This window comes from Centroberyx gerrardi, chromosome 9, assembly GCF_048128805.1.
Source record: "Centroberyx gerrardi isolate f3 chromosome 9, fCenGer3.hap1.cur.20231027, whole genome shotgun sequence".
NCBI lineage: Eukaryota > Metazoa > Chordata > Actinopteri > Beryciformes > Berycidae > Centroberyx > Centroberyx gerrardi.
In genome coordinates this window covers 30482967-30501811 of record NC_136005.1, presented here as the reverse complement: position 1 = coordinate 30501811, position 18845 = coordinate 30482967, and the positions used below count along the sequence as shown (strand labels likewise).

At 42.2% G+C, this 18845-nt stretch overlaps 1 protein-coding gene across 1 annotated transcript in view; it reads right to left on the bottom strand.

The window, feature by feature from the left end:
• The window catches only part of atp11b (ATPase phospholipid transporting 11B), a 63852-nt gene that overhangs the window by 21127 nt on the left and 23880 nt on the right, over positions 1 to 18845 (bottom strand). Inside the window, exons 12-27 of the mRNA XM_071915006.2 lie at positions 16713 to 16910; positions 16440 to 16598; positions 15506 to 15693; positions 14014 to 14082; positions 13755 to 13828; positions 13087 to 13190; positions 11040 to 11221; positions 8982 to 9185; positions 8000 to 8153; positions 7768 to 7870; positions 7470 to 7615; positions 5809 to 5868; positions 4781 to 4908; positions 4308 to 4446; positions 2332 to 2397; positions 585 to 688 (exon numbers count right to left, since the gene is read on the bottom strand). Of these exons, the coding sequence (XP_071771107.1) occupies positions 585 to 688; positions 2332 to 2397; positions 4308 to 4446; positions 4781 to 4908; positions 5809 to 5868; positions 7470 to 7615; positions 7768 to 7870; positions 8000 to 8153; positions 8982 to 9185; positions 11040 to 11221; positions 13087 to 13190; positions 13755 to 13828; positions 14014 to 14082; positions 15506 to 15693; positions 16440 to 16598; positions 16713 to 16910 (2078 nt within the window). The remainder of the gene's footprint in view (positions 1 to 584; positions 689 to 2331; positions 2398 to 4307; positions 4447 to 4780; positions 4909 to 5808; positions 5869 to 7469; positions 7616 to 7767; positions 7871 to 7999; positions 8154 to 8981; positions 9186 to 11039; positions 11222 to 13086; positions 13191 to 13754; positions 13829 to 14013; positions 14083 to 15505; positions 15694 to 16439; positions 16599 to 16712; positions 16911 to 18845) is intronic.

Here is an 18845-nt window from a genome sequence, read left to right as displayed (position 1 = left end):
GAGGGAGTTTTCTCTTCTGTATCTTCCGTGCATTTAAAAGTCGTATTGAGCTGTCTGCAGATTGAATATTAGCTGAGTGAAACCGGAGGTTTTCAGAATGAATGGGGTTCAATTCCCCGGTGCAAAATAGACGCAGCAGCCTATCAATTTTGTTTCAATAGCTGGAGTAAAATCAATGAACGCATATGACAAGCAGACCAATGTTCCATTATATACAGCCCACTCACTTTCATTTTCCATCAACTATAAAAGTAGTCGTTTATTATTAGCATGAAAGGATGTGGAAAAACGTGCAGTTTCTCATTCAGATCTATGGGGCAAATCTGACTTGCCCTCTGCAAATAGTAGGTTTAAAATGTTTTACTGAAGACAACCACAAGGTTTGGCCACTGCAGTTTATTCTCTCTACAATCCTGCTCCATGGCCATTGTAGAGTATGTTTTTCCGAATTTAGGGATCTCATCATGGAGATATGGAGGCACTCACGCAGGAACATGGTGCAGCCGGGCCAAGCCTTTTCTTTGGTGTGAAAGCAGCGTTGTGTACAAAAAAATAGCATGAACACTGTAAGAAGCTGTTCTCACCAGATGATGCCTCCGTAGAAGAGGGAGAAGATAAAGTAGAAGGCTATTGAGCCCCACGTCACAAAATGGTTCATCCACGTCCAGAAATGAGTCTCTAATGCAAGCTGTCATCAGACACACACACACACACACACACACACACGGGGGAGGAAAAGAGAGCGAGGTGTAAAACAGAGAGACAGGAGGGGCACCAATAAACGACAGCAATCTGCTACTGCGCTGTAAAAAAAAAAGACCTTGCCCCCAACCTGTGACAAATAAATAGTCTTCAATTAATGGCCAGTGACATCATCCTAATACTTCACTACTTATTTTATATGTGGACTGCAGCAGTGCATCCATCTCTCTGTGGACTTACCCTTCTTCTAGCTAATGCACATGGCAGCCATCTTAAAAGGAACATGCTGCAACTTAACTGTCCAGTGTTTTAATTTCCCTACAGTGAAAGCCCCGGGTGCAGGCAAGTGTCAATAAGAAAAGTTGAAGACTTTTCAAGACCTTTTTAATGCCAAACACTTGTAGACCTTTCAACAGGCCTGTGTGACTGGGCTGATTTCCCACTGGAAAAAAAAAAAAAAAAAATCACATTTCAACACCTCTAAAACTGAATTTAAGACTATATGCTTGCTATATTTAACTGTATTCAAGAACTTTTAAGGCCTTGATTTAATAAAAATAATATAATTTAGGAGAGACTTTTTCGAGACTTGTAGACACCCTGAAACTCTAGCTTAATGTGTATGTTTAGTGGACTGTACAAGCTAGCTTAGCATCCTCTTGAAAGTGTTAGCATATCCACAATAGCACAATATTGACTACAGACTATGACACTAGACTATGCACATGGAGATGAAATTAATAGCTGTTTTCTTGTGTATTATATTCATATTATATATTTATGTTACTTAGTGTATTATATGTTTGTTATTGCATGTGTTTCTTTTACCAAACAGACAAACTTAGATTGGCTGTGCCATTTTTTCCCCTGCCATCGTGAAAATGGACCAATTAAACACAACAGCAAAACAGAGGTATGTACCAGTCTACCTATTAAAGGACTACACCGACTTTTTGGGATATTGGCTCATTGGTTAACGTCCCTTTTACATGGGAGTACCACTAGAATCATCTCTTGTGTCTCTGGTAGATAGCTCTGTCCTGTGCGCATGCTAATGCATTAGCATACAGTACGCCAAGTGCCCGTGTGCAACCAGCACTGTCTAATGTAACATGATAGACGTTCAGTAATCCAGAGTTGGTGTTGTTTTTTCCTGCCAATCCTCTCATCACTTAAAGGGTAAGTTAACTAAAGGGACAATTTCCCAAAAAATCAGTTAGTCCTTTAAGCTATGCAGGACAACAAATAAAATTCAGGGTAAATAAAGAGCGAGCTGCATCTCAGTGGTAGTACTCTATGACAGAACCACATAAAAACAGGTGCAATAAAGCTTCCATGGCAGATGTTGAGACTGAAATCTCATTTCAGGGTTGAGATGAAAGTCAGCCATAAGATAATGGCTTATTAAAGAACTCAATTAATCTATTTTTAGATCTATTTTTCTATTTTTTATCGGAGTTATTAAAAATCAAGTGTAAATTGTAAGGAAACCCTACATTTCTGCTGTTAAAACTCCATCATCTTGATTCACAGGAACACTTTTGGACACAAGACTTTGCTATGGGTGAGCAGAACCTTAAATCAGAGAGGCTACTTTATTGTGGGACCATGAGATTAGGTGTAACGTACCTTTAACGTGACAGTGATGACCATGACAGTGAAGACAAGCGTTCCAAACGTCCAGTTCCCAAACATCTATAAACAGAAACACAGCAGTTGGTAAAACATTCAACGGCACTGCATCCTTGCCATAAACAAAATGCAAAAATAAAAATATGAATTAAAACATATAGCCTGGTTTCCTTAAAATGGGCTGTGGGGCCTACTACTAAGACTGCAATGTGTTTTCATGAGCATAGGGAAATAGTGGCTAAGTTTACATGCACAGAGTAACCCGGCTATTGACCATACTCCATACTTCCATACTTAAGAATAAACCACTTAACAGAATATCCCCCTTCCCTCTTTGAATGAGTAATAGTAGGCTACTTCTAACATGGGGAAAAAATGACGATCCAAACGACAATCTATGACCTCATGTTGGCACTTCTGATAAATAACCTGATGTCAAAGGCTTTGACAAATGACAAAAACGGCAGGCCGCAGAGTACCATTTCAATACCAGCATTTCATCCAAACCACAGCTGTGGATGAAAGCTGGGAGTCAGAACTGGTGGGAGAGGCTGGTTGAGCTTTACAGATGTAGAACAGAAGGAAAACATTTGCGTGTCGTGAGCCTCGTTTATCAAGCTGTGCAGCATTATGCCACCTGTAATGAAGCCCTGCCATCCATCCAACTGTGTGCGCACCTACTGTATGAGGGTCACACTGCGGGGGGTGTGGTGTTGTTAGCAGCCAATTCATAACACTGCAGGAGTGTGAATTTGTACAGATGACGAAAACCAAAGATGAAAGATGTCTCGACGCTACGGCAACCTCTTTATACCGGAGTAAGCCAGGCATCTTTAGCCAGGTTTCTCATGATTGGAGTATGAGCTTACCGGGTTATTATGACTAGTTATAACATCTATATGTTTCAATCCAAAACCAAGTTGTTTAAGTTGCCACATTAAGAAGGGAATTCTTTGTGCATGTAAACATAGCCGGTATAAATGTATATACACACACAGGAGAAAGTAAACTAAAACTAAAATTGGACAGTAGGTTTTTCCCCGGGAGGACACTGATGCTGTGAAGCTGGGCATCAAAAAAATAATTTTTTGATACCCAGTTCATTCCAAAAGCAAATGGTGGAATCAGAATTGATTGTAATTTACCGGAATCAATGGGGATCAATGAGCTGATCGATTATTGTTCTATTAATTTTCAATGAAAAGAGAGGGAAAACATGAAAGCATCTCTAGAGCATCATTATCAATATGAAGTGTTGAGGAATCATACTGCCAAGAAAGCAGACATTGTAAGGGGGAAGTGATAAAATCCTATCAATACCCCGCACCCAAAGGAAACATGCATTCAACCATAGAGCAGACTCTTCTTACCAGCTGCCTGTTAGCTCGCAAGATCTGAAGACATGCACAGCGTGAAGGCGGGAGAAGGAAAGAGAGAAATCAACAAAAGAAAGAAGAAAAGACAAGCGAGAGAGAGAGAGAGCAACAGGGGTGAGTGCTTTCCGGAAATCCCGACCGGCAAACAGGCAACGAGACAGAAAGGGGGCAAATGGAGGGATGCGGCAGAGGAGGAAAGAGAGGGGAATAGACGAGGTGAAGAGCCGGAGACGTGGAAGAAGATAAGAGAGAGAGGGAAGGGTAAAATCAGGAGAACCCACACCTTAACAAACAGAGTGAGTGACATACAGACAGGCAGACAAGTTAGACAGGCTGCTACAGTGATACAGATGGACAGATAGAAAGACAGGCTGTCACACAGGCAAACAGAGACAGAAACAAGAGTGTCAAGGTAAGGAGAAATTTCAGAAAGATAGATAGGCAACAAGCCCCATCAATAAACTAGCATAGGTTTGTGTAGAGCCAGAATAAACATACATACACACACACATACATGTTGCTCCCTAAATACCATTTATTCTACTCTTATGAGATAGTAAAAGCATAGATCACACACACACACACACACACACACACCTGTCCATTGCCCATGAGCGTGGTGTCCTCTCCCATCAGTATGTAGGATCCGAAGAAGAAGACGAAGGCGTGACAGAAACCCAACAGCGTCCAGTACAGAAAGGTCCGGAAAGACAGCAGAGAGTTCCTGCTGATGTCCCTGTAGGACACACACACACACACAATCAATTGTAATTTACAGGGGCAGTTATAAAAAAAAAGTTTTTCAATGAATTATCTACAAAATAGTATGTCAAAGTAGGTGAAAATCTTAGCTTTTGGGTTTTTTTTCATGTAAAATACACCATAAAACAGGAATGACTAAACATATTGAAAATCCTCTGCATATTACCTGCTATTTTTATTAAAAATCAGCACATCAATTTTGTAAAAGTGTATTTTATGAAACTACAGCAGTTATAGAAGCACATTATTATCTCGAAATTGGCCAATCCAGCCATCCCACTGCACCTTGTGTATAAGTGCACCCTTACCTGTACAGGACAGGCTTGTTCTGCAGTACGTGTGGATGGACCAGCTGTTCAAACAGGCTGTACACCAGGATGGGCAGCGAGGTGAAGCAGATGTTGTACAGTGTCAGGTACACACTGTCGTACAGAGTCTGGGACGGACAGGGAGAGGAGGCGTTACACTCGACACCAAACCGTTTACCTAGAGAGGCTGAACAGATGCTGTACAACCTAACCTAACCCCAACCAAAGGCTTCTTTCTGTCCATCGAGCACCATCAAATCATGTCTCCTAATGGCCCAGAAGGCTACACACCACAACTGTATCACTGCATATAATTTAATAAAGCAGAAATGCCTTAAAAATAATCTAAAAATACCGTAGGATTAATACCATCTTTGTCTAGCATCAATTAAAGTAATAGCCTTAACAGACTAAAGCCTTAGTAACAGACTTAATGCCATTTCACACTAATGCAATCTTAATATATGGTGCCATTCTAATGGTAGTCAGTGGATGCCACATTAGTTTTAAATCTTATTAAACATAAATCAATGGACAGAAATTGAGTTCCAAAGTTTTTAAGCCAATGTGGAAGCTGTTATAGGAAATATGTCAAATAAATATTTCAAGAGTTTCATTCCAAAGCGAGAGCCACCATTTGCATAATGAGACAGCAACTCGGACAAAACAATCGCTAAGTAAAACTCACAACTGAATCTCAATGATGTTATTAGCCATAACCCTTTACTTTTGAAAGAGCAACATTTGAAGGATGGAAACAATTATGCAATGAAAATCAGGTGACACTTTTCCTCAAAAAACTGAAAAGCTATGTTTAATGCATGCAATCCTTGAAGTAATCCTTGATGTGAAAAGCCTTTAAAATGGCCTGACAATGAGACTGCACAACATCAAACCAAGACCAAACAGTGACATATGAGGCAGAGAGAGAGAGAGAGAGAGAGAGAGAGAGAGAGAGAGAGAGAGAGAGAGAGAGAGAGAGAGAGAGAGAGAGAGAGAGAGAGAGAGAGAGAGAGAGAGAGACTTACTTGTTGTGAAAACAGACAGAAGAACTGGTATAAAAACTGGGGCGTGATAAAACACACATTCTAGAAGAGAGACAGAGAGGGAGGGAGAGAGACATTAAAAAAACATTGCAGAGGAGAGAGGCTGAGTGAGACATCGAAACTTGAAGAGGAGGCAGACAAATAAAATGCAACTTTGAGGATTTCTGAGCACAGTTTTGATAACGGCCCATATAAGAGCCAGGCAGTTATTGTAACAAAATGTATTCCTCAATGACCTACATGGCTATCAAGGCCTTGGTGGGTAAGTGACATTTTGGCTGAAAATTAGTATTATATATCATTGGAAAGCTCTTGTTGAGCTTTACCTCAAAAGATCACATTTGTAATAAACAAAATTAAAACAAGCGGAAAATCAAAAGGCTTGAGATTAAGTTTGGTGCAAAAAGGGGGCATAACTGCACTTAAAGGATAAGGCTGGTGTTTTTAATGCATTTCTTACCGTCAACAAATCCTATGAAAATAACAAAATCAGCAATGATTTTGTTTTGCCAACAAGTCTCGTCCATGTAGCCGATGCCCAATAAAGTCATGTCCCAGCAGCCATAGAACTCCATTGTATTAAAAAAACGATTAAAAACACATCACAGAGCCATGCTGCTGCTCTGGGCAACATATTTCATCATCACGATGCACCGGGCCAGCCGACTTTTTCCTCAAACAACTTAATAAGCCGACCGTAAACCGTTTTCCATCTCAGGAAAGTAGTTCCGTAGCACCGAAAATAGTCCCCGGCGTAATGAAGAATTTGTTCCCGTTTGAATTTGATTTGGTAATAACTACAATAGCCTGACTTTTTATTGTAACAGTTAGCGATTTTTAAAATGTAAACTATGTCTTTGTGAGCTGTATTTCAAGGTTTTTAGTTTACAATTGGAGCCAATGACTTCCAGGTTGAAGGCTAAAAAGGGAACGTGGGAAGTGGGAAAGTAACAGGAATAGAGCAAACGCATTGTTGATTTTGTTATTTTCATAGGATTTGTTGACGGTAAGAAATGTATTTAAAAACACCAGCCTTATCCTTTAAGCCCTTTTGGCAATGAATAAAGCAATATAACGATGTGCACTTATGGTATGGCTGCATGACAATGCTGGGACAAAATGTCCACATTTGGCTGCTACAATGTCACACAAAGGAATGATGGGAACAAAAAATAGCTCTTGCTACAGCAAAGTACATTCTGTTCTAGGAATGCATTTGAATTAAGATGAGCGAGCCTGTGTGGACCATATATGGGGAAAAATGTTAAATATGTATGCTGTTCTAATTTCTTTTTCAGCGCAATAAACAGGTGAATGCATGACTGAGGCAATACAGGTTTTTACCAATTATGACAAACTCCAAATACTGCCTAAAAACACTTAAAGGAGCCCAGATTTGACTGGCTTCTGACAATAACACATTTGCTGCTGCAGAGTGAAGTAGCTGCAACCAGTATTAGGTCCATAAGCTAATACTGTGCACCTCAATAAATATTTAACCAACTACTTGAAATGCATCTAATTTAAACTGATTTAGCCAGAGCCACAAAAGCACTGGCAGAAGTAGTGCATAAAAAATACTAGTGTGCAAGTGTGTGCAGAGAAACTTTGATAAATGTTTTATAAGCGTAGCCAAGTCTTACCTTGTAGAAAAAGTACTGTACAAGCGTAGCTATTCGTATGTAGTAGAAGTGACCGTGGACCAGCAGTAGTTTAGCCAGGAACTTAAACCTGGCAATTGCATAGTCACTGTTTCTCACGGCCTGCCGACCCTCCTTCCCCATGATACCTGAAGACACACACACACACACACACAAAAATGCACATTAGAAGTTAGACACACTGCACAAAAGAGATTAATTTCTGCTGTATTGTACCATATCGTACACGTGTGTGTGTGTGTGTGTGTGTGTGTGTGTGGACACGTTGGTGAGTGTTTACCTATGCCCACGTGGGCTTCCTGTATCATACTGACATCATTGGCTCCATCTCCGATAGCTAGGGTGATGGGTTTCTCTGGGGACGTTTTAAAAAGACGCACCACCTGAACAGAAAATGGCAACATTGAAATCTGGTCTTAGTTTTAGGTTAGTTTGTTCCCCATGTGGAGAAGTCTGTTTCATGATCTTAGGACCAGACCAAGCCGCTGATTGATGCATTGTAAATGTGGTACCTTGGCCTTCTGCAGGGGGGCCATGCGGCAGCACAGCACGGCCGAACAGTTTTTACACACTTCCATGAAGAGCTTCTCGTGCTCCCTCAGCGCTAAAGACAGACTGGCCCCGTCCACCACCAAACCGTGCTGGATCACGTGGTCCTCCTTTATCCTGGAGACACAGAGAGAGAGAGGGAGAGAGAGAGAGAGAGAGAGAGAGAGAGAGAGAGAGAGAGAGAGAGAGAGAGAGAGAGAGAGAGAGAGAGAGCAGAAAAGAACAGGAGACAGGAGAGGAGGAAAGGGATGGAAAGAACAGGTGAGAGTGAGAAAAGACCAGGAGACAGGAGATGAGAAGGAGAGGAGGAGGAGAGGAGGAGAGGGATGGAAAGAACAGGTGAGAGAGAGAGAGAGAGAGGAGAGAGAGAGAGAGAAGAAAAGACCAGGAGACAGGAGAGGAGAAGGAGAGGAGGAGAGGGATGGAAAGAACAGGTGAGAGAGAGAGAGAGAGAGAGAGAGAGCGCAGAAAAGAACAGGAGACAGGAGAGGAGGAGGAGAGGAGGAGAGAGATGGAAAGAACAGGTGAGTGAGAGCAGCACATTCATTTAAAATGAGGAGAAATGTGAAAAAGTCATTAATAGTCAAGTGATTGTATTTAATAAGCCCTCTGTGTGTGGGAGTGTTCAAGACTGTGTTGGAAAAAACAAACATCACTTATGTTCCCATAGTAACGCCCTGACTCATTGCCATTACCGCGGTAACCCAAGCCCGTAGCCAATCAGGCTTCAGCACGGCACTATGTGACACTAATAAAGTCCCCTTGGGGGTAAGTTCGTTCACAACAGTGCCAAATTCCTAATATTTGAAATTCTCCAATGTTACCAGAGTATCACGCCTTCATTCTCTCTCTCTCTCTCACACACACACACACACACACACACACACACACACACACACACACACACACACACACACACACACACACACACACACACTCTCCTACCTCCTGGCCAGCCTGCGGAGCTGCTCAGCACACTCGTTGTCGGAGCGCTGCTGCAGGAGCTCCAGGATGTTCATGGTTCGGTGGAAGTGGCCGCAGGAGAGGCTGACGCTGACCGCCGTCTCGTGCTTGTCCCCCGTCAGCACCCACACTTTGATGCCCGCCAGCCGCAAGGCCTCGATGGTCTCCTGGACCTTGTCCTGGAGTCTGGGGATGGGAGGGAATAATGTTAAGTACTGAGTCAAACAGTCGGTGCTCACTTGAGTCTCGCAACTGACCAGAGAGGTAAAGTGTGAAATCTAGCCTAAACAAAATGTTAAGGAGGTAAGCCATTTGAAAATAGCTGTTTGTTATCATTTGCTTCACAGGAGTAGCAATTACCAGGTGGGAATACAATAGCCAGCTAATGTTGCAGTGTGAAATTAGTTAATGTTAGTGTCATTAGAGTATGACAGAGTGAGAGACAAAGATACTGAGTTGGCTAAATGAAATGTCAACAATAATGCAGCCAAATTATAGTCTAATTAAATGTTACACACTACTGAAAATTGATTAAAACGTCAATTAACTGAATTATATGAATGCATCATTAACTGAATACAGGAATAAAGACCATTTGACAAGTTATTAATAAACAGCATGCATTTCACAGACACAAGTTAGTTCGCCTATTTCGCCTGACCACACGTTTTAGTCGTATAGAAGAGGTTAACAGATAATGAATATGATCTACTCTTAACATGGTTATCAGCTTTCCATGATTCATATTAGGACCAGAAAGAAAGTTTAATCCCCTCCTCGATAACAGAGAAGATCCTTCCATTGTGACCGTGTCTGCCTGAGGAGGAATTCATTAGAGAGAGAGAAAGAAAGGGAGAGTGGGAGGAGAGAAAGAGAGAGAATGCACAGAGTGAGAGAAGAGAGAGGCTTATGTCAGGAGCAGATGGCGAGTGGACGCAAACGCACACGCCGACGTTCGTCTCCGGGGAGCCTGAGTGAGTCGACGTCTCCGTCTCCCCGCTGAATATACATCATTTGTGGGAGATTCTCGTTGCCACTGTGGTTGTGTGTGTGTGTCTGTATTCATCTCCTATTGACCCCTATTGTTTTTAAGATGTTCCACTTTTCCTGTACAGCTATTTGCAACCCATAAGACTTTTGAAAAGCACAACTATTACTACAGTATATGTATCTGTACTTTATACAGCTCCTAGTATCTGTAAGTCTCTCTATATGCAGCTCCTATCTTTATAGACTGTATCACAGCAAGCATAAACAGTCAGCCTTCAATCTAACACTGTGTTGAACATATTGCTCTAATGGCTGCAAGACACTGCTGGCCAAACCATGTGGAAAGTCATATGTTTTATCCAAACATAGTAATTACATGTTAGCGCATGCTTGATGACTGAGCTGCTTTCTCACCTCTTGCCAGCGCTAACACATGAATCATATATTAAAAAACATACGTTTGACATATTTTTTCACATCATACATTCAACGGATTTAGTGACGGGAGTTGAAATGACCTCTTAAGGTGGAACCTCTCTTGCTTTCGAATGAAACTATACACACACAAACACACACATCTAGGGTTACACCGATACATCGTGGATCAGCGATGGACTGCATCCATTGAGGCTAGAAATTCCCTTGCTGATTTTTCGCCAATTGAATACGGATCCTTAGATCCTCAGCTGTCGTTGTTTAAAATGTAGAAATGCAAGCAAATCAAATAGGGAAACATGGGCAGGGAGAGAAATGAAGCTCGAGTTGATTTGAACAGAAGGCGGCCTCAACACTGAGGTGACATTTCCCAGAGCCTTCCTCAGGGTTTCTGCTGTTGTCCCATGTGATCGTCTTGTGTGATACCTGTTGATCAGTTTTCTTCTTGACTGAAAAATGTAAAAATGCCCCTCCTTTGCACATATAAAAGCTACGTTTCAATTCAAATCGTGGACGAACGCATCAGAGATCGGCTATATATGCGATGCCAAATGGGACGATGTGCACTCTCGCCCCAACCCTAACATATCTCCATTCATTTGTATGCGTGCGTACTTGTCCTCCACCCCCGTCGCCCCCAGGAGCTGCAGGTCTCTCTCGATGTAGCCGAAGGCCTCCTGCAGCCGCTCCTCCCTCTGCTGCAGGGCGGTGCGGGCGGCGTTCAGGCGCCGGTCCACGTCTGTGTACTCCTCCGGGCTGAAGTGACGACACGCCACCACCAGGGTCCGCAAACCTTTCTGGAGCGGGGGGAGGAGAGAGGAGGAGGAGGGGGAGGAGGAGGGAAAGAAAGACAGTAGGAGAGAATGGGGAGGGAAGAGGATGGCACAAGACAAAGAGAATGGGGGGAGAGCATAAGTCAGCGTGGGAGGAGAGGATGGCATAAGGAAAATGAAGTAAATGAAAAAGGAAAAGAAAGCAAGAGAAAGAAATGTAGCAAAAAAGGAGATGAAAGAAGGAACGAATAAATGAATGAATGAAAATAAAGAGGTAGCATGCAGAGAGGAAGGGTAGAAGAGAAGATGTCAAGGGTTGGAAGATAACAGATGCGGATAGGGCAAAGGAGAGAAGGCAGAGACAGAGGAAGGGAAGCAGAGAGAGAGAGAGAGAGAAGAGAAAAACAAATTATCAGAGCTTGGCTTTAAATCATGGAACCAGCCTGAGGGCTAGACGACCACAAATCAACCCCGGTCCAGAGCACCGAGTCCTGGGTACTGACGACCGATGACACAATGTGGGGGCTGGATGTGTATATGTGTGTGTGTGTGTGTGTGTGTGTAAGGCTGTTGTGGTGAAGAATTTACAGTCTAATGGGAACAGAGAGCGACAAAGCCAAAAGTAATCATTACAATGCCGGGAAACGCAAGGCCGAGGCACGCACACACACACACACACACACACACACACACACACACATGCACAGTGAAATATGGGTCAAGAAGCCTTTCAGAGTAAGATATATGGACATTTCATCAGAAAGTGAAAACTAGAGCTTTTGCTGGGGAAAGTGTTTTTGGCTGGAAATATGCATGTCACGATGCCAATTGTGACTTCGATACCAATAAGTTTAATATCTACAAATTGGTTACTATGATACCACGGTAAACAAGAAGTGTGAGCACACCTGACCTGGACAGCTTTCTAGCAGCTTTCACACAGGGGTTTCGATGTCCGTCTTTGTTGGCTCAGTAAGCAAAATAGTTCCACATGTGGTTCCTGGAACCAGTTTGTCAACCAGTTTAGGTGAACTGGGATTTAGCTGAAGGCGTGGTGGACTGTTTGACGCTGTTGTCATGTTTTCAGTTTAACTGACTGCTGCAGTCCACTGGCAAGAGCCAGACTGCAGCTCTCTCTGTTCCAAACCTTTATCTATTAACTATTACGATCAGCACGTATACGCCCTCTGGACGTGACGATGAAATGGAATTTCACATTTAGAACACATTTAGTCAAAGTATTGAAAGTTTATAAAATTTAAAATTGAAATGGTATTTAAGTAGTATTGCAATTTCGGATATCGTAACAACACTATATGTAACAGTGGCATCCATAACATCACCATGTTCCAAGATTTAGCTTTTATAGAATGACTAGTTACTTGACATTGACCATGGAAACAGGGTTGTGGTGCTAACATGGCAACTATATGTATGACTCTAGTTACAAATAAAATGAGACATAACTCTGTATGTCTGAGTGTTCCTCTCTGTGTGTGCGCGAGTGTGTGTCTCTGTCTTTTCAGATTAGATTAGAAACTTTAATGATCCCCCTAGGGAAACGGGCTATTACAGAAGCAGCAACTGATGGTAGAATACATCAAACAAGAACAGAATATAACCAGGAATAGAGCAAAATGGCAGTTATGTTAATATACACAACTGAACATATTAAGCAGAAATGTATAAATGAAAATGTGCATAAAAAGTGTGGATTCAAGCACTGACAGGATGTGTAAAATAGCAGCAGCAGTATCAGCAGCAGGAGAACTTACTGAGACCAGAAATGTTCGATATGTGTATTATGAAAAAGGTGATAAAATTCTAAGAATTATAACTGTAAAACTCTAACCATTTTGCCAGTCTGTCTGTGTGAGTGTATTGCTCACCAAGGCGAACTCGTCCACATGCAGTCTGGTCTTTTCTATCTCTCCGCTGGTAGTGAAAGGCAAGATGGCCGACTCTGCTCCCTTGGTGAAGAGCAGTTTCCCTCCTGGAGAGTCAACACAGCAAGAAGACGGCACCGTCATTTAGATATTAAATATACTTTGACCACAGTGAAATACTTACGTTCCACTTACCTGAATTAAAGCCCGACCAATACATTTCTTTATATCCAATAATGTTGACATTTGGGCTGCATAATATTACCAATTACCATTTGACATTTATTTATAAACATGGAGTCCGCAGTGCAAGTCTTCCCTTTCTTACAGCTGATATGTTAATGCTTCTTCCTTTTATTTTACAATACATTGTAACTTTGTACAGAAAAGTGCTACACAAGCACTACACAAATAAAATACTTATTTCCTTGAATCGCTCACTCGCTCAAGTTAGTGTTTAAGGAAAAACTGCAATGAGAAGACTGACTTTTCTCCATTTGAACAACAGGTTTATCAAATCAGTTACCATCCCAGTTTATATACTTTTCTGTGAATGTATCATAATCTACAAGCACTGATGAGAAAAGACTCTAGACAGCTCAATACAGAGAAATGTCACCTGAGTGATGGCCTTGATAAAACTGTTAGTGTGTAATTGAAGGTGGTGTTACCTGAGGGAGTCTGCAGTATGACGCTCATCCTCCTGCGGTTAGCATCGAACTCTAACACATGGAGCAGTTTATACCTGACAGAGAAGAGAGAGAGAGAGTGATGTTGGCTTATTAGCGGTAGACAAAATTAACCACCATTTAGCAGGTGGTTGGTGATCATTTTCCCACCCTCCATCATAAACGTTGTCATGAAACAGTCTAAAATTACTTTGGATCTTTCGGACTGTTATAGGTAAGAGATGTGCGAGGTGAGACTTACTCCTCTGACTTGCCAAATGTTTTGATTTCCATGGTTTCTCCGTTGCTGCCGGTGAATGCCACTCCCAGCCTGGGGAAACAGACAGACAAACAGCAGTTACAGCTGCATCTACCTGCCATCCATTCACACCTATGGGCAATTCAGAGTCTCCAATCCACCTGACTTGCATGTCTTTGGAGGGACATGCAAACTCGGGACCTTCATGCTGTGAGGCTGACTAACCACCGAGCCACTGTGCCATCCCAGGACAATATCAGTGTGATTTTTTAAACACCAGAACACGGTGCTAAGATGCACTCGAGTTAAAAAAATGCGACCTTTAATTGTAGCGCCTCCATTATGCCAATCGGTGTCATTTTTCAAACACTGGAACGCAGCCCGAAGATGCATCATCTCTCAAACTTTCATCAAAATCAGACTGGTCCCAGATCTGGGACAACACCTGAGATATCAGTTTTGGGGCAGAGAGATGAACACACCCAGTTCATAGTCCCCATCCTCCCATTGTCTCTGAAGAGCCCGCCTGGATCCACAGCCCTCCATACATCTCCTGAAGAATTGGAGGAGCTTTTTCCCATGGCCCATCTGTGCTTGTTAGCTTCACTGGCTCTAACCAAACCTTTCATCAAACTCAACATCTATTATATATATATATATATATATATAGCAGTAACTGGTCACTCCCTAATGTTTTTTCCCCCTCTAGGGCAGCTGAGGGTTTTCTGCCTCTCTCTGGACAGTATTTTGTTGCCTGTGCTATATTACTGTGGCAATAAAATATATAAATAAATTAAAGTGAGCAATAAAAAGTGTCACTTTCTTTTTGGCTGGCAGTCCGACACCCTCAAGTGCTTTATTATTTCTTAGGGGCCGGCACAGTAAAGAGAGGTAAGAAAGTCAGAAGGAGCCAGGATTCAAAGCCATTCAATGATGGGTATCACACACTTAATGACTGGCTTTCATAGATTTTTTTTCGTCTTTGAGGCACACACACTTGACGACAAGGTAAAGAGTGGGATTACTCATCTCCTAATGCCACATAATCCCCCAATCTGGTCAAAACACAAGTTCTTGCGCTACTCCAACATGGAGCCATAATAAACATGGAGATGGAGCATTTTTTTATTTTTTTTTATTAAAACACACTTCCTTTGTTACTTTTTCCTTCTCTCGTGCTCAACTCTCATTGGCTATTGCTGGTTCCATTCAGACTTGGGTTGCTGACCCGTTCACACTACAGGAGTACGTGAAGAATTGTCCAGATTTGAGTCGTAAAATCCTTACCCCTTTACTACAAAATCATCTGTACATCCACCACAAACTAGTGCCGACTCGGTCTGATCTTGAAAATCAGTTGTGGCCAAATCTCATGGCTATAATCCGGCTCACAGTAGTCTTGCCAAGGCACAGTGGTTCATGTAAACAAACACCGGAGAACCAGGCCCATCGGCCATTTGCATCCAGACCCACAGTTTAAGAAGCGTAACCTTACCTCTTTGTCGCCTCGACCAAAGCTTTCTCATCCGGCGAGGAGGCGTAGTATTCCATGTGATTAGCGGAGATGCCGTTAGCATGGGAGAACGGGTCTCCTGTCCCGGCCAGGCAGTCCGGCTGGTCGTAGCTGATCTGAACCGTGTGACACAGCGACACCGCCTTGAGAAACAACAGCTCCTCGCCGGTCTGGACAGAGAGGGGGAGATGGGGAAGGAAGACATCATTCCTTATTCCAACATATCACACTGATTTGGAACTGAACTGAATTAATACATATGGTACATGTTGATCTCTCAGTGTAACCATGCAGTGAAAGAAGATTAGAATCGCTTTATTTGTAAAGCACAATCTCTGTCTCTATCTGGAGTTTTGATGTTGAAGTGAAGTGAAGAGCTAATAATTAGATGTATATACTGTATGTATGGCCTTCTGTAGACTGATCTAACATTGTAGCTTTGGAGCTGGCAATGCATATTTTTTTACATCCTGTACATATACTGCATAGCTTTATATTTTCAATTATTTTCATACTGCATATATTTTCATACTATACATAGTTTTCATTCATTTTCTGTGCCTCAGTACGTTTCTACTGTTGCTAATTAGCACACCCTACTTTCACACATATTTTCATTAATATATATTTACTGTATATGTTCTAGCATTACAATTGTCTGTTGCATTACATTTAATACCCCGAATTTTCTCTAATTTTACTTTACGTTTTACTTACGTTTTTTTCTCTGGTGCATCCTATCCGATTTTTTTATATTTTTATGTTATTTTTATGTCATCTAATCTCACACTTCTAATCAATCAGATTGTCAATAGTGTCAGATCGCACAAACCAATTCTCATGTGTAGGCAAGTGCGTGTGTGTGTCCAATGCATTTGCATATTTGTGTGTGTGTATATGTGTGTATGTGTGTTACCAGGTGAGGTGTAGAGCTGTCCGGGGAGTCGTCGGTCAGTCCCTCTGGTACCAGTTTGCCGTTGACCTCCTGGTACTTGATTCCGTTGATTGAACACTCGCGGAACTGCATCTCGTTTTCCGTTAGCGTGCCCGTCTTATCAGTGAACACGTACTCCACCTGGGGAACAGAAACACACACACACACACACACACACACGTTTGTGTTACTTAAGGTGAGGCACCACAGGAGAAGGGGAGTGATTTCCCAAAGTGTGTGTGTACTATTCCATACCTGTCCTAGCTCCTCGTTGAGGTCCGAGGTGTTGACCTGGGCTTTCTCGTCGCTCTCCTCGTGGTAGAGGTCCAGATCCCAGCCGATGAAGAAGGAGCCCAGGAACTTCTGCATCTCCACGGTAACGTAGAGCGAGATGGGGATGATGAAGTTGTAGAGAACCAGGAAGGCCAGGAAGTCTGAGATGAACTTCAAGATCTGGAGGAAGGAGAGGAGAATGAGTTTTTTTATTATTGTATTAGACTGAAAATGAGGGGCAAGAGGAGGAGGAGGGGGAAGAGGCTGAAGAGGAGGAAGGTGAAAGTAAGAGTGAAATGGGACTGAAGTTGGAGACAACCAGGATATTAAACTTTAGGATAACGAGGTTAAACTGATTTTATTTTAATTGGAAGGCAAATGGGAAATAAGGGAGGAGGAGGAGAGAGAAAATCAGAGACAACAAGGAGGAGGTCTGTGAAAAATGTGTGAAAATAGCTGTGAAAGTAGCGGTTGTTTCCATCAAACTGTTCAGAAAATTTTTACATGAACTTTTAGAATGTCACAAAGAATAAAATGTGCATTTTTGAACTGTCGTGCGATGGAGACTGAGATTCGTCGGGTCGATCAAGCCTTCATCATTATGTATTTGACAAATGCGTTTTCATTGCTATTCCCCTCATTATTCCTCAATTTTCTGCTTCAAATGAGCATAACATTTTTCTGTGATATTAGGGAAATTTGTCAAGTTTCATTTGTCAAGCCTTTCCAATTCAAAAGATCACAATTCGCATAAAACAAAACTTGGATGGAAACCCAGCTGGTAAAAGAAAAGAAGAAGAGGAATGGAAGCAGAAGGAGTTTGGCAGATATCCATATTTATGGAGCAAAATGACCTGTTGTTTTTAAGACATATAATACATCTGGCCCAACCTCGAATGTTCAAGGAAATATGATTGGCTGAACTCAATCAGCTAAGTAAGTTTACCTTATTCAAACCTGAACCACCAAATGCTGGCTTCTGAGTGCAGACCCTTTTAAATGAAGGCAGGCAGGGTAATCCATTCCCATTAAGGAGTTAATTACTTTTTGTGACAGGAAAGGCGAGAGAGAGAGCTTCCAACTGAGAGACAGGGCATCTACAGGTTCCAGGAAAACAAATTTAAGACTCTTTAAGACCTTTTGAATGCTACTTTGGAATTTAATTTAAGGCCAATTTAAAAGCCAAAATAAACAAACGGAGCTCGCAAAATCAGCTTATTTCTGACTCAACATAGTAACTGAAAGTTCTGAAACTGCAATTGGGCAGGATAAGAAAAAGGAAGAAATTAATTCTGAAGGGACATTAAGTCCAATTGTGTTCAGTAAAGCGGATACGATAATAAAAAAACAAAAATGCAGGCACAAAGAAACCTGGCATTGCACGGTGGAAAAAAATAAGACCTAATAACTGTATTTAAGACATTTTGTCTTTTTCAAGGCATTCAATTTCGATAATTTCGCTAAAGACCTTTTCAGACCTGTGGACACCCTGGAGACAGCTAACAGCGTGACTTGAGCTGCGATGTGAAGACATGCAGTCCTGGGTGCATGGTGTCCTCTCTAACTGGGCCAGCAGTTTTGCTAGAGTGCAGGTCATTCTAAAATCTAACACAGCGACATTAATTTGTCATGCTGGTATTCCCCTCTCTGTCTCCAGGGAGAGAGGCAGCTAGTGGTTTTTTTTTTTTTTTCAATACATAGAGGCTGCAGCAGATCTCGCTGACTGATTGGTGTTGGCAGGCGGGCTGATAGGCTTGCAGGTTGGCCCAGTGACAGGCACTTCCGCTTATGCCCTGTCACACTATCTAGAGAAACTGGGAGCACCCCGCCAGCGCCCGTCTCTCTCTCTCTCTCTCTCTCTCTCTCTGACTGTGTGTGCACGTGGATTCAAGTGTGGGCCGGGGAGTATCTATCTCCTCTAACTCTCTCCCATCTATTTATGCACTCTCTGGAGCGGAGAGAAATAGCCCATTATTATTTGGCAAGGAGGCGAAGGTGGAAGAGGGCAGGGAGAGGCAGATACAGAGAGATACAGGTGGGAATGTTGACTAAAATCTCACATCGTCTTATCTGCGGGGCCGCGCTACTTAGAGAAGCAAATCGATACATGGATGC